The sequence below is a fragment of the Manis javanica genome, chromosome 1 (genome assembly GCF_040802235.1).
Source record: "Manis javanica isolate MJ-LG chromosome 1, MJ_LKY, whole genome shotgun sequence".
Taxonomy (NCBI): Eukaryota; Metazoa; Chordata; class Mammalia; order Pholidota; family Manidae; genus Manis; species Manis javanica.
This window is the reverse complement of record NC_133156.1, coordinates 147,516,442-147,530,438: the sequence shown is the minus strand read 5'-3', so window position 1 is coordinate 147,530,438 and position 13,997 is coordinate 147,516,442. Positions and strand designations below refer to the sequence as shown.

The window sequence follows — 13,997 nt, the reverse complement described above, 5'->3', positions numbered from 1 at the left end:
GTGAGCATAAAGCCAGGTATAAACCCTTTCACCCCCAAGAACATTCCATTGTCATTCCTTGGTCTTACTGAGTCCATAGTGAACTTGTCCAGGGATGAAGCCCTCAGGTAAGGCACGGCCACATTAAACCATGTTTAAACAAGAGGAAAATATCTAATTTTATGCAATTTCCTTGTATGTGATTTGAATTTATTTGCCATGTGTCATTTTTCTTTCAAATATAAAGATTTGTAAATTTAGTACTGCCAGGGAAGCTTGTTGTTTTCCTCTTATCATCTATAAGTGGATTTAACTGCCATTACTTAGGTTTTGGTGTCATGTTATAGTTACTTAATCTGAGCCACTAATCTTCAGCTGGACAGTTAACTAAATGAGTGCTAAGCAAGCATTTTTACTCATTCCTTTAAAACAGTTACTTGGATGGGGTCCAACCTTTGTTTTCCTATAATATTCATATAAAACTCTCTAAGTCAGTACCCAGGTATGACTCAATTTCCCAATGGTATTTGACCATTAGACTTTTTGAGAGCTTCCTTTTTCTCCTTTATGGCTTCAATGACAGACATTCTCAGCTCTGCACCTTACTTGACTGAGAAGTACCTGAGCCTTTGATGATCAACTCCCTGGCTCCCTGGGAGATGTGGCGAGCTTGCACCTGTACATCCCAGCACCAGGCCTGCATGGAGGAGAGTAGTATAAATATGTTCAAGGGATGAACAAATGAAAGATATCTGCCCTTATAATCTCCCTACCCAATCTGCTGTTCTTTACTGTTGACATCTGCAGGGAAAACAGAAATTCTTATGGCCAGAATCCTCACCTGACCCTCCACTTCTTGATGATGTAACTGGCCTGTTGCTAGGCCAATGCTCCCACACCCTAGGCAATTAGCCATTATTGACTGAGTCACTATATAAAGAGCCCTGCCCAGTGCCCTGGGCAGGCAGAGACAGAGGTGGATTAAGGACCTGCAGGCTTCTGGAAGCAGAGGTGATTCTGGTGTTCAACCTGCCACCGTGAGAACAAAGCCACGTAGATACTCTTTTACCCCAAGAACTTCGATTGTCCTTTCTCTGTCTTACTGACTGAATCCGCAGTGAACTCGCCTGGGCTGAAACCCTCAGGCAAGACAATATATCTACCACAACCAGTCACCTTAGGAATAAAGAAGGCCATTGACTACCCAAGAGGCTACTCCTCTGTGCTTTCCTCAGAATGGGCACCAGAGGCAGGCAGTGTGGCCCCAGAGAGACCACTGGAGAGCCCCCTGTGCAGGAGGGGCTGCTGCATCCAGTCTTTCACATTGTGCAGAAGGGCATGAATCCATTTCCAGATCTGGCCCCTGCTCACACAACCCATGGAGGGGTATGTGTGTGTGCATGTGGTGGGGGGCGCTGCCTGTGCTCTTGGCTGTCGGGCAGGGCATGGGACCTGCTTAAGCTCCTCCCAGCTGTAGAGGCTGGTTCAGGTGTGAGCACTTGGACTAAGTGAGTCTATTTACTTTTATATTCCCTCAACTCCCATGAAGTTTGTTCCTGGGTAGAAAATTTCTTCACTTAATAGAAATTCAGAATATAACCACCAATACAAGATATATCCAAAACACATTTGGGTTTAGACTTCCTTATTACTTTTTTTTTCAGTGAAAAACATTGAGCTAAGCTGTTTCTTTCACTTTAGGATGACGGATTGTCCCTAAGTCTTGGGCTTCTACCACATGTCTGGAATGTATTGTTAAAGTTTAGCACCATTTTTCTTCATGGCAGGGCTGGAAGATGAGGCCAAAGAAACATTTCTGGCCAAAGATGTTTGGTATCAGTTTATCTAAAATTTAAACAATTGTCTAGACATTTATTCTAAGTGAATGACAGGTTTCTATTTTCCTCTTTGGCAATGGTTTTCTGCCTGGATAAATTATAGAATGTGTGAGATCCTCATGATATTAGAATAAAACCTTTCCAACTCACAATCTGAGCTATCAGTTTTAGAAGTAAGGAAGTTTTGAGAATCATGGCTTCTTAAGTCCAGTAAGAGACTCAAAACATTACTTTTAAAAAACTTGTTGTCCTTCTAGGGTCAGATAATTTTATTGTGTGACTTTCCCTTCTTAAAGCAAGAGAAAAAGTAAATAACCTTTAAGTTACATACATCTTTGAGGCAACACATTTTGATTTCCTACTTTGGGAAAGCCGATTCTTTCCCAACTCAGGACAGGACACCCAGTCTCCTAAGTCTCTTTCTCTATGACAGCCAGAACGATAAGTTTTCATGTAAATCAGATATTGCCACTTCATTTCTTAAAACTCTTTGATGGCTGCTTGTTGCACTTAAAATGGAAACATGTCCACCCTGGCTCACAAGACCCTGTGTGATCTGGTCTGTGCCCCTCCCTGCTCAACTCCACTTGGCCCCTTGCTCACCACCCTGCGGAAACCTTGAGCTGACGTCCCCTGCTTTAACGTGCCAAGTTTACTCCTGACTTGGAGACTGATGTTATTCCCACTGCCTGCAACTTTGTGCTCTTTTTTTAAAAAATACATTTTACTTCTTTAGAGCAGCTTTAAGTCCCCAGCAAAATAGAGTTGGAATTAGAATGCCCGTGTAGCTCCAGCCCCACACGTGCACAGCTTCCCTGTGATCACCATTCCCCACCAGAGGGCGCATCAGTTACAATTGAGGAACCCGCACTGACTCACCACCCAGCGTCCACACATAGACATTAGGTTCACTCTTGGTGCTGTACATCCTATGGGTTTGGACAAATGTATAATGACACGTTCCCACATTACAGTATCACACAGAACAGTTTCCCTGCCCTAAAATAATCTGCGCTCTGCCTACTCATCCCTCATCCCCCTATCTCCTATTCAAACCACTGGTAACGACTTATCTTTTTATTGTCTCCATATTTTACTCTATTCCAGTATGTCATAGAGTTGACACCATAGAGTATGGAGTCTTTTCAGATGGGCATCTATCACTGACTAATATGCACTTAAGATTCCTCCAAGTCTTTTCATGCGCTGAGTAATATTCCACTGTCTGGATGGACCACAGTTTATCCATCACCTACTGAAGGGCATCTTGGCTGCTTCCAAGTTTTGTGATTTTGAATCAAGCTGCCATTAACATCTGTAGCATGTTTCTGTGTGAACATGTTTTCAACACATTTGGGTAAATACCAAGGAGCATGGTTTCTGGAGCTCTTGTTTTTAATCTCACTAAGTCACACTTTAATCCAGATGAATATGTATTTGTTCATTCACTCACTGATTGTTTCAACAACCATGTGTGGTATAACTGCCATGTGCGAAGTCTGACCTAGGTATGGGGACATGGAATAAGCAGAAAGTGGGTCTGTTCTGAAGCATTCCTTCCAGTGCAGGGAAGCTGTCAACAAATGGATAATGCCAGGTGGTGAGAGCTCAGAGGACAAGGAATCAGAGGAAGGGAAAGGGACCGGACCCGACGGCTGCTTTGGGCAGCTTTGACAGGCAGCCCCTCCTCTGTCAGGTAGCACTGGAGCAGAGACATGGAAGAGAGGAGGGGGAGAGGACAGGAGCGGTCGGGGAGACGAGGGTGCTGTGAGGCAGAAGGGCGACCCAGAGGCCTGGAGGTGAGAGGGTGCCTGCTGCCAGGCCGCAGCTGGGGGGCCAGCCCTGGAGCAGGCGGGTGGGGGAGGGGTGGGGATGGCCACAGAGAGGTCACAGGTCTCCCAGGAAGCTTGGGATTTTACCTTCTTGGTCCAAAGAGGAATGTGACCGGACTCACATTTGAAAGCACCATTTGGATGGGTGTAAGGGGCACACATGGGACATGCAGGTGGGAGGAGGGGAGAACAGCACACATGATGCAGGGCAAGGGAGCTGCCTGGCTGCTGAAAACTGCTGAAAACTGGGTGTGGGGTGACAGAGAAGCAGGGTGAGGCCCCTCCCAGCTTCGGGGACTGCAGGGAGAACGTGCTGCAGTTAGTGGGGCCATGTAGGAGGCCAGCGGTGCTCTGCAGGGAGAGAGCCCGCAGGTGATTGGCATTGCCCGGAGGCCCAGGCTGGACCATGTGAGGCAGAACTCAGGGCATGCAACTGGAGGAAGTCGCCCAGGGCAGGGATGGAAGGAAGAAAGAAAAGAACGTGGAGGCCAGAGCTCCAGGGCCCATGCACACGGACAGCTGGAGGGGGGGAGGTGGCAGGGGGCCAACAGCCTGTAGGTGGGGGGCATCTGGGAAGACATGGGTCGTGGGGGGACGGGTGGCAGATCACTGTCAACAGAAGCTGCTCTACGTTGTGCAGGACGGGGCTCAGGGCTGCCATGTGCATCCTCCACCTTCCAACAGCTGTCCCTTGACTCCATGCTTCCCCTTCCAGCTTCTAAGAAAACCGAAGATGCAGCCACCATGACGTAGAGCAGGGGCTCCCTGCCAGGGGTAACTTTGCACCTCTCACCCCCGGGAACATGGGGCAAAGTCTAGGGAGAGTTTTATTAGTTTGATCATAACAGAAGAGAAAGGTCAGGGGTGGGTACTGGCATTTAGGATGCACCATAGAGGGCTTTGGCTGAACACCCCAGGGAGCCCTGGAAGCCCCCCAGCCAGGAGACCTCCAGCTCCCAGTGGCAGCAGCGCTGAGGCGGGCGGCAGAAGCCCAGATGTGGGGCGAGAATTCAGTTTGCGAATCCTGGGGCTAAGGGCCTGAGATCCACCTTCAGAGAAGCCACTGCATTCAGGCCCCCCAGTGGATCCTGAATGGGAACACCCCAATGCCAGGCTCGCAGCCCAGGCCTGCGATGGGACTGAAGGTGCTAATGGGCTGCTTTGTGTCAAACCTTGAATGGGGCTTACCAGACCCCACATTCATTAACCAAGGAAAGACAAAGGTGAAATGCTGTTTCACGTGAACATAAGTTTAGGAGATGTTTTGGTTAAATTAGCAAAGGGAGTTTCCTTTACATGCTGATAAGCAGCAGGGATTCTGAGGGAGGATGTGTGGCACGGGAATCAGCAGAAGCAGGTCATTCCTGAGCAGTGGTCAGAGAGCATGGGACGTGAGACCCAAACCCACTTGGCTCAGAGGATACAGCAGCGGAAGCCAGTGGGGCAGGATGACAAGGGAGGGCAAGGCCCACAGGAAGGATGAAAATAGTCACTGCGCATGAAAAACAACACAGTGTGACTTGGACCTGTGTGAGTGCCATGGGGAGGTTAGCAGAGGCACAGAGGACCTGCTGGAGCTGGCGAGGTGGTGGAGGCCCCCAGGGTGGGAACTGGGCATCAGTACAGCTCTGTAAGAGGTGCTGCGGGGTGAAGCCTGGGAGAGCAGCCAGGCAGAGTTCCCAGGGGGAGGGCAGCTACCTGGGTCCTGGTGATGTTGCTTCTCACCAGCAGCCTTGATCCCCGAGAAGCGCAGCAAGGAGCTCTCTTACAGGAGCCCTGCCTCCCTTGGGCAATGCCCACTAGAGACCCCTTCCTGCGGATTGCCCAGAGGCTCAGGGAAAATCCCAATGCACAGGCAGGGCCAGGGGACTGGCCTTAGGTGGCATCTGTCCCAGGTCTCTTACCATGGGTCACTTGCTGATGTCTGCTTTGCTCAATCTTCCGTGCCGGAACCCAGGCGCTCAGCCTGGAGGCGGTAGCAACGACGGTTACTTATGAGGTGTCGGCTTCAGAAATGCCTTGATGGACCTGCGGGCAGCAGAGCCCCCTCAACAGGCCTTTGTTCGGGCACTGGCAGAGCCATGGTTCTGGGAAGGAGGCTCCCAAATTCTTTGGGGAGTGGAACCCTTCCATTTGCTGATATCTTGGAGGAACCCCAGAAGCAGGTTTGCTCTGAGTGAGGTGGACCTAGGGGTCCAGAGCCCCAGAGAGAAGCACCCTCTTGTCCTGAAAGTCCCTCCTTGAAGGGCCCTTCTGAACTCCCTTCTCGGTTAGGCCATGCCTTCTGGTCACCACTCATCCACACACAGCCCGATTTTACCTAGAGTCCTGCTAAGTCAGTGCAACAAGGAGCCCCCTCCCTCCATATCTGATCCTCCTCAACTGAATGCGCAGAACTTACATATGTGGAGGATGTGTCCCTGGAGCCCTCAGACATCCGAGGAGGGGTCCTACTGGACCGGCGCTGGGGTCTCTGGGCTTGGAGGTGGGGTCCCATGGAGCTGAGAGCCCCCCTTCCTTGGTGCCCCAGGGGGATGCTATGGGGCTGGCTCTGCAATGGGAGAGCAGCTGGGACTGGGAGACTGATGCTGCAGCACCGATGAGCCACTGTGACTCTTTTGGCCCAGGGCAAAGCAGGGGTGGCCTCCTGCAGGGACCGGGATCCGAGACAGGGAAGCAGAGCCCAGGCCCAGCATCTTCTCCACCTTCTGTCCTCCAGTGGGACTGTCCACGGCACAGCTGACAACTGGCCCCTGAGGCCACCGCATGGCTCTGGGCCCCAGCATCACAGGCAGAGCTTCCTGGCTGGCTTGGCGCCCAGCTCACCCCCATTCCCACAGGCAGGGAGGAAAGAAGAGCATGGAGCAGCTGATGGGCCAGCCCAGCTGCCATGTGCCCAGCAGAACTCAGCCCCCCATGAGTGACAAGGAGGCAGGGGGATTCTTGGATGCCTGGGAAAAGCTGACACAGATCTGGGTGAGCTGCTGATATGAATGGCCACTGGTGCACAGTGCACGAGGTGGCTTTACTCCTAGCTGCCTGCTTCCACTCTACCTGGGTCCTGGGTCTTGAAGCCCTGCTGGGCATCGTTCCTCCTTCCTAGCTGTCCCCCTGCCTGAGGAGTCTAGTGCGCAGAACACCCCTACCTGTGTCCACAGCTGGTGAAGTGTGGCCCCATGTGCCTGCTCTGAGTGGTTCCCTCCCTTGCCCCCTCACTAGCCTAAGCTGAAGGGGACAGTGTCTCCTCTCTCTCCTCCTCTCATCTGGGATGGGTGGGACGTGCCCTGGTACACCACTCCCCACCCGCCAAAATCCTCTCACCTGCCACCCGAGTCCTCACCTCCCTTCTCCAAATCCTGGAGACCACAACGAAGCATCTCACAGGACCAGCTGTTACAACTGCGTGGTGTTTACAAAATACCTAGCAAGGCAGAGTGACCCTGTACTCTACAGAAAGGCCTACTACAACCATGAAAATTCTTTAAAGTTGTGCTTCATTTTAATAATAACATCAGTTTTACATTCTATTCCATACTATGCTTGTTTTAAAACAAAAATAGGTTCTTCAGATTTCTGATTAAACTCAATCTTGCAGGAAGCAGCCATGTTTTTCTTCCACATCACTCTGAGGGTGAGAGCTGGAGCTATAAGCAAAGGCGGAGAGCCTATTGCTGACCCCCATGGACAGATCAAATACCACCTTGAGCCAGGATAGTAAGAACCACAGGAGCAAAGTAGCTTAGAACCAAGCACAGTGGACTCCGTTAACGGGCAGAGGGTTGCCACAAAGTCCACCCTAGGAACCCAGGGGGCAGTCTTTTCACTCCTGCAACAAGGACGGTATAAATACGGTTGGAACTTCTATTTGTACATAAACAGACAGAGAAAGATGGACATCTTGTGGGCACATGTTAGCATTACATCACAGTTCTGGAAATTAATATAACTTAATCAGATGATATCTCTATACTATACTGAGACTGAGTTGCAAACTACTCCATAAAACATCTCTCAAGGTTTTAAAAGAAAGAATAAAATGCAGCGTACTTTTCTTCATAAAGCAAAGTACAGGGACTTGCAAAGAACAAATAGTTTTCCATTTTGAGCTCATAAGATAAAAACTCTATAGCTTTTACATCAAATTGGTTAGCCATTTTAGTGGAAGCATACTAATAAGTTATCAGTTTAACTGACCTCTTAATTATGTTATTTTCTAAAGCTGTAGATTGGAGAAGCTACCAAGAGTCTGACAGGTGATGAAGAGGGTATAGGACAAGAACTAAGAGTTTTATAGTCATATTCTCTAAACAACTGACTGGACCCAGGCACAGGGGAGCCCCAAATCAGAAGCCAGAACCTAGACCTCCCTCCAGGTCTTAAGACACACTGACAACAAAACACAGTTTTTTCTTGGAAGTTTGACAAGAAAAATACCTAAAGAACACATAACAAAACAAAAACAAAAAACTAGCTTTCCATGAGGAGGCTGAAGATATATAGATCTGTTTTCCAAAAAGGATAATGCCATTGATAAATTGTTGCTAATTTTTCTCTGCATAGCAGATCCCATGATTCTGTCCTGTCCTTGTCCCTTTTCCCTTAAATTATAGCTAATATTCTGTAAGGAAATGCTAGCTCAAATCAGTTGCTCACCTGAAAATTAAAAGCCAGGTGCGGGGTCCCCAAGCCACTGTTGACCACATTCTGCAGTGTAGACTTTTGCTTGTTGCCACAGTGACAAAACAGGTGTGGCCTATCAAGTGAGAAAGACAGAAATGTATTTTTTCAGGATCCTTCAACTAGTGGCCTACATCAAGTTCCATGATGATAAATAACAGCTGTTTTTGTACAGTCTGCAAGGGAAGAATGATTTTTATATTTTTAAACGGTTCTTAACAAAACCAAAAATGATAATGACAAGACACACAGCAGAAACTTGTATGGTCCTAAGAGCCTCAAATATTTACCATGTATCCCTTCGCAGACTTTGCCTGCCCCCCCTTATACAAAGGAGACTTTTGTTTCTTTCTTTAAATATCTTAAGAACTGAGTTTGAGAAAGATGGAAGTAGCAAGAAATGCACTTTCATCTTTGAACAGAAGTTCTTATTTTTTACCTTAATGAGTTGTAAAGTTGATTTACTCTGATATTAAGCACCTACTGTGTATAGCACTTTACAGGTTTTAAAAGGAAAACTCACCTCTAAGACAAAAAAATCATTATAATCCAAGTCAAAATGTGGTATAAAACATTTACTCAGTGCTAAGGGGCAAACAAAAAAAAGAAAAGAAAAAGGTAGAATAGGTGGATTACAACAAACAGAGCCGGGAGGAGGGTGCTCCGGTCAAGGGGAAGACCAGGGCAGGGCTCACCAGGGCAGAAAGGCAGTGGTGAGAGTCCCGAGCTCCCAAGAGGCAGGTGTGCTGTGGGTGCGAGCGGACAGTGTAGAGGAAGAGAATGCTGGAGGGCAACTATTTAGTGTGGCTCAGTACCAAGGTACTCTGGAAAACTCACTCACTTGGGAAACTTTAAATGAAAGAGAAGTTATTGTGGAAACGTATGCCTGGAATCAGAGGTCGGGAGTGGAAAGACATCAGGACACACGTGGTCTCCTCTCCCCGGTTCACATGGTCTTTTTCCAAGATGTATCTGCTTCTGATGTGCACCTCCTCCCTTCTCCATTCCCTACTCTGGCTTCCTGCTTAGGAGTAAACGCATCAGTCGGGTACAGGGCTGTCTTAGGTATCAACATCAGGAAATCCAGCTGTGGGGGCTAGATTTCTGGTCCCTGCACTCCACACCAGGCGTCAGCCATAGAACGTAAAGACAAGCGCAAGGGAGTGCTATTTGGAGAGGACTCCAGACTGCTTACTATTAGGGGTGATTGCCGTTGCAATGGCCACACTGAACATTTAGGAAGTAGCTGGTAGGTAAGGGCTGCTTGACTACTTAGCACATACAATGCCGAGAGTCTGGGCTTTATAAGACATAGGGAGGCCACGGGAGGTTTCTGAACACCGTATTGATGGCAGTAAGTTGGTTGTTAAAAAAAAAGTTATTCTGGTGGCGGGTGGAGAACTTCGGCTCAAGAGAAGGATCAGGGTCTCAATTTAGCCAGTTATTACTGCCAGGGAAGAGTTTATTTTCCGCTCCCAGGAGGTATTAAAATGGGACTTGGGAGTGGCTGGCTATTGACCGTGACTGATGGTGGGGTCTCGGGATCCGGTGAGGCGCTACGATTTGCAGCCGGTGGTGGCGACGCCGCTAGGATGGGTCCGATAACGAGACCCGAGTGGAGGGACAACTGCCAGAAGGAAGGAAGGGCCACCGCGAGGGCTGAGACGTCGCTGGAGCGCACTGGGTGCGGTCGGGGGCAACCCCTCGGGCGGACCGCGCGGCGCGCCGGGAGCTGTAGTCCTTCCCGCTTCTCTCGGACGCAGGCACCGCTGCCCGCAGCCACCAGCAGCACAATCCCCAGTCCCGTGCGGGGTCCTTCGGTCCTGCAGGCGCACTGGGTAACGTCACACGCCCCTCGTGGGAGAGGTTAGGCATCTATAGCAAGCCTGTAGCACAGCAAGACGGCAGGAAAAAACTGGCCCCACCAGAGAGTAGAAGGAGCGCAGTCCGAGGCCTCTGCCCTCCTTGGCTTTTCCCTTAGCTATGTCTGCTCGCCGCCTTGGCATGGTTTCTTTTCATATGTGGTTCAGGCGGTGCCTCAGGCAACCCTGCGCTGCAGCGAGGGGCGGGCCGGGGCGGGGCGGTGTCCTGGCCGGGTAGCGTCGCGCTCGGGGGCCGCGCCGGGTCGCGTTTTCCTCTAGTGCCTGAGGCGGCTCTGGCTCGGAGCGCCTTTCGCCAGCCCCACGGGGACCTCTGTGCACGGATGGACCCGCCTGGAGCCGGCGGGAAGCGGCCCGGCAGGCGGCGGCCCCGGCGGCGTCAGCAGAGGCAGGGCAGGGCCGGGGCCGCGGGTCCTTGAAGTGCGCGGGCCCAACGGGCCCGGCGGCGGCACCATGATGCCGGGCGAGACCCACTCCGCGGCGCCCGGGACGGCGGCGGACCTTTCGCGGTGTCAGGGCTGCGCCTCCCTGCAGCAGGTGCGACGCCTCCCTGAGGCCGAGGTCGCGGACTCGATGGGCCGGCAGGGCGTGGGGCTGGGTGTTCTGCCGCCCGGGCAGCGGCCCCGCGCGCTGCTCGCGTTCCTGGGTGTAAGCGCTCCCTTCTCCCTCCCCACTCCTCTTCTCTTGCGGTTTTGGGAACGGCTTCCTTTTCTTATGCTTGGAACCCAGGACTCACGTGCCCTGCTGCGGCGTGGGGTGGAAGGGGCGGGCCGTGAGCGAGCTCTGGAGGGCCCCTCCTTCCTTCCCCAGCCTCAGGGCTCCCCAGGGCTGATCCGGTTGGTGAGTGATCGGCGAAATGCTAAGGGAAGCCGTCTCCTTAGGGGTAAGGTTTTTGATTTTTCTGGCTCATTCTTACATGTCTCTTAGCTGGAGGCAAGATCTTTTGCTGCTTGTGGGATGGCAGGGAGAGTCAGTCACCAGTTAAAGCCACGTAGCTACTGGAAGATTGTAGCAGCGTGGACTGTTTCATACAGCGATAGAAAACGAGTTACTAGCGTCTGGCCCCAGGTCTTGCGAGGTAGTGGAGAAAGCCAAGTACTCGTTTCCATCTAGACCCGCCCAGCTGTCAGTGTGGGGGGGTCTCTGTCATCTTAAGACTATCAGCGTCTTTGATGGTAAAGTGGGTCAATCCACTGCCCTCCTACTAGATGTTATCTACCTTGTGTTCTAGGTAATAGGGATATAGTGCTGAACAAAATAGATGGTCTGCTCTCATGTATAAGATAGATGTGTGCAAATAAGACTAAGAAGTTTTAAGTGTTAGGAAGACAAAGGAGTTGGAATGGTGGTCTAGCGTCTCGGCGGGGGTGGTGGTGCAGGGTGTTTTTGAGGAGGTCACGTGGTGACGTGCAGCAATCTGAATGTTGAACAGAGGTGTGGGAGGAGCTTTCTGGGTAGAGGGATTAGCAGGTGGAAAGGTTACTGAGGTGAGGAGCCAAACAGGTCTGGTTTGGCAGAGATAGTACAGAGCGGGGATGAGCTGCGAGAGGAGGCCGGGAAGAAAAGTAGGCCAGGGAGAAAACATCAGGAGTGTGTGTTTCAAGTGCAGTATCTATAAACTGATCCCAAACATTTAAAGGGTTGAGAGCAGGAGAGGAAGAAAAGGGTGTTCTGCACTGGCACTCTAGAATCAAAGAACTTTGTAAAGATATTTGTAAAAGAAAGTTTGTAAAAAATAGTAAAATCATTGTCTTAATTTTTTTTCTCCTCAGAACCCCAGGAACATGAGATAAATTCTCTTTTGAGTCTTTAATAAATTATGTTTATTCTCGGGCCAGTTCTTTTATTCAGCAAGTATTAGTCGATCACCTGCTGTGTTTTAGGCAGTGCAGTTACAGCAGTGGGGGAGAACATGGTCTCTTGGAGCTTTTGTACTAGGAGATGTGGGGAGAAGATAAGTTATGTGAGAGGGTAATAAATACATTGCAGACAAATTAAGCAGAGAAGGAAGAGAAAATGAATGGGTGAGGAAGGGGCCAGTGGTTGATGGAATTTAAATGGAGAGTCCTGGGGAGGCCGTTCAGAGGTTGTTTTTGGGCAAAGGGATGAGAGAATAAGCTCTTTAGGTATCTTGGGAGAAAAGTGTCCCAAGCAGTGGAAAGATCAGCTGTAGAGGCCTGACAGAAGAGCTTAGTGGTGTGCTTGGGAAGAGCCAGAGGCCAGTGAAGCTGGGCTGGAGTGAATGTTGGTGTGTCATTCTGTTGGGGGCTGCTGTAACAAAATATCATAAACTGGGTGGTTTGTAAGCAGCTGAAACGTATTTCTCACAATTGTGGTGGCTGGCAAGTCCAGCATCAAGACACCGGCAGACCTAGTGTCTGGTGAGAAAGAGGAGAGTTCTCTGCGGTCTTTTAATCAGGGCCCTCATTCCATTCTCTGGCTCTGCCCTCATGACCTTATCACCTTCACCCTGGGCAGTAGAGTTCAATAAAGGAATCCGGGAGGGGGCGAGGATGTCCGTAGTAGTCAGAATGTTGGAAAAAGGAGGGTCTGATTCTGCAGGTCCTTGGAGATCATTGTAAGGATTTTAGCTTTTGCTCTGAAAAATAGTGAGTCCTTGGAAGCTTTTGTGCAGGAAAACAACTGGTATGAATTATGCTTTCCAGTTGTGGATCTGATTCTACCCCCAGAAGTCTTCATCTTAGTTAAAAGTAGCAACTGTGTCCTTCTGGTTGCTTAGGCCAGAAACCGGACAGTATCCTTAGTGCCTCTCTTTCTCCCACATCCTGTCATCATCTGAGTCTGTTGGCTTCACCTTCGTTATCGCCTCTGTTTCTACCCTTTTCTGAATGGACTGTCATGCTGGCCTACAGATTAATGCAGTGCCACCTGAGGAATCTACTTCCGTCCATCTTTGCCACATTCCTTCTCTTGGTTCTCAGATCAGCAACAGGAGTAATCTTGTTAAATCTCTAAGTCCTAGGTTCTGCACCCTTGTGTTGTAAGGGACAAGGTCGTGAAGAAATGTCTTGGTCCTGTTTACAACTACTCAACCCTGCCATTGTAGTGTACAGGCAACCACAGACAGTACTGAAGGAATGGGTACAGTTGTTTGTCCAGAAGCTATTTACAAAAACAGGCCAAGGGCCTTGGTTTGCACCCCTCTTCCCTTGATCTGGATGCTCCAATCCACTTGGGTTTCCTGTTGCCTGGAATGCATTTTTAGGGTAAGAGAGTGGTTAGGTGTGTGTGGAGTGTCTGACACTAGTCTGTAATTTTGCAAAATAAGGCTGGAAAAGTAGGTTCATGGAAGATTACTGAGGATCTTGAATGGTAACCCCCTTAAAGATACGTATTTATTTCTGTCAGCATTTTGGAGTAGGGAAGGGTTTTGCATGGTTACCACAGAAGTGCACTGTTTGTAGTAAAAATAACAGGTGGCGGTGTACAGGCCAGATTGGAGGAGGTGCAACTAGCTATGGTAAATATTTCACTAATGCATTCTAGTGATAATAAAAGTCTGGATTACTTGAAGGTTTGTGGGAATGGGAATAGAGAAAAGTTTGAATATGAGAAACCGTGCAAAGAATGGAGGAATTGCAAGTCAGGGAAATAGGATATTCAGAGATGTAAAACCTGAGTGACTGAAGACTGTAGTAGAGGCGGGGGAAATTGGAAACCAAGGCGAGAGATGTTGGAAATGGGGGACCAAATTTTTGGAATGATATCAGAACTGGGGATTTCCCGCTGTTTGCACACCTGTTCATGAAGCACTGTGCCCCCAAGGTACC

At 49.7% G+C, this 13,997-nt stretch overlaps 1 protein-coding gene and 1 long non-coding RNA gene across 2 annotated transcripts in view; one reads left to right on the top strand and one right to left on the bottom strand.

Annotated features, from left to right (window-relative positions):
• Positions 1–7,141: 7,141 nt before the first annotated feature.
• Positions 7,142–9,926, bottom strand: LOC140849759 (uncharacterized). Its single transcript, XR_012131945.1, has 3 exons — positions 9,168–9,926; positions 8,303–8,402; positions 7,142–7,475 (listed from the first exon to the last, which is right to left on the bottom strand). It is a non-coding gene; the product is annotated as an uncharacterized lncRNA (long non-coding RNA).
• A 504-nt stretch (positions 9,927–10,430) lies between these two features.
• The window catches only part of ICE1 (interactor of little elongation complex ELL subunit 1), a 59,345-nt gene continuing 55,778 nt past the window's right edge, over positions 10,431–13,997 (top strand). Inside the window, exon 1 of the mRNA XM_037015410.2 lies at positions 10,431–10,743. Coding sequence (XP_036871305.2) covers positions 10,660–10,743 — 84 coding nt within the window. The 5' untranslated portion in view covers positions 10,431–10,659. The remainder of the gene's footprint in view (positions 10,744–13,997) is intronic.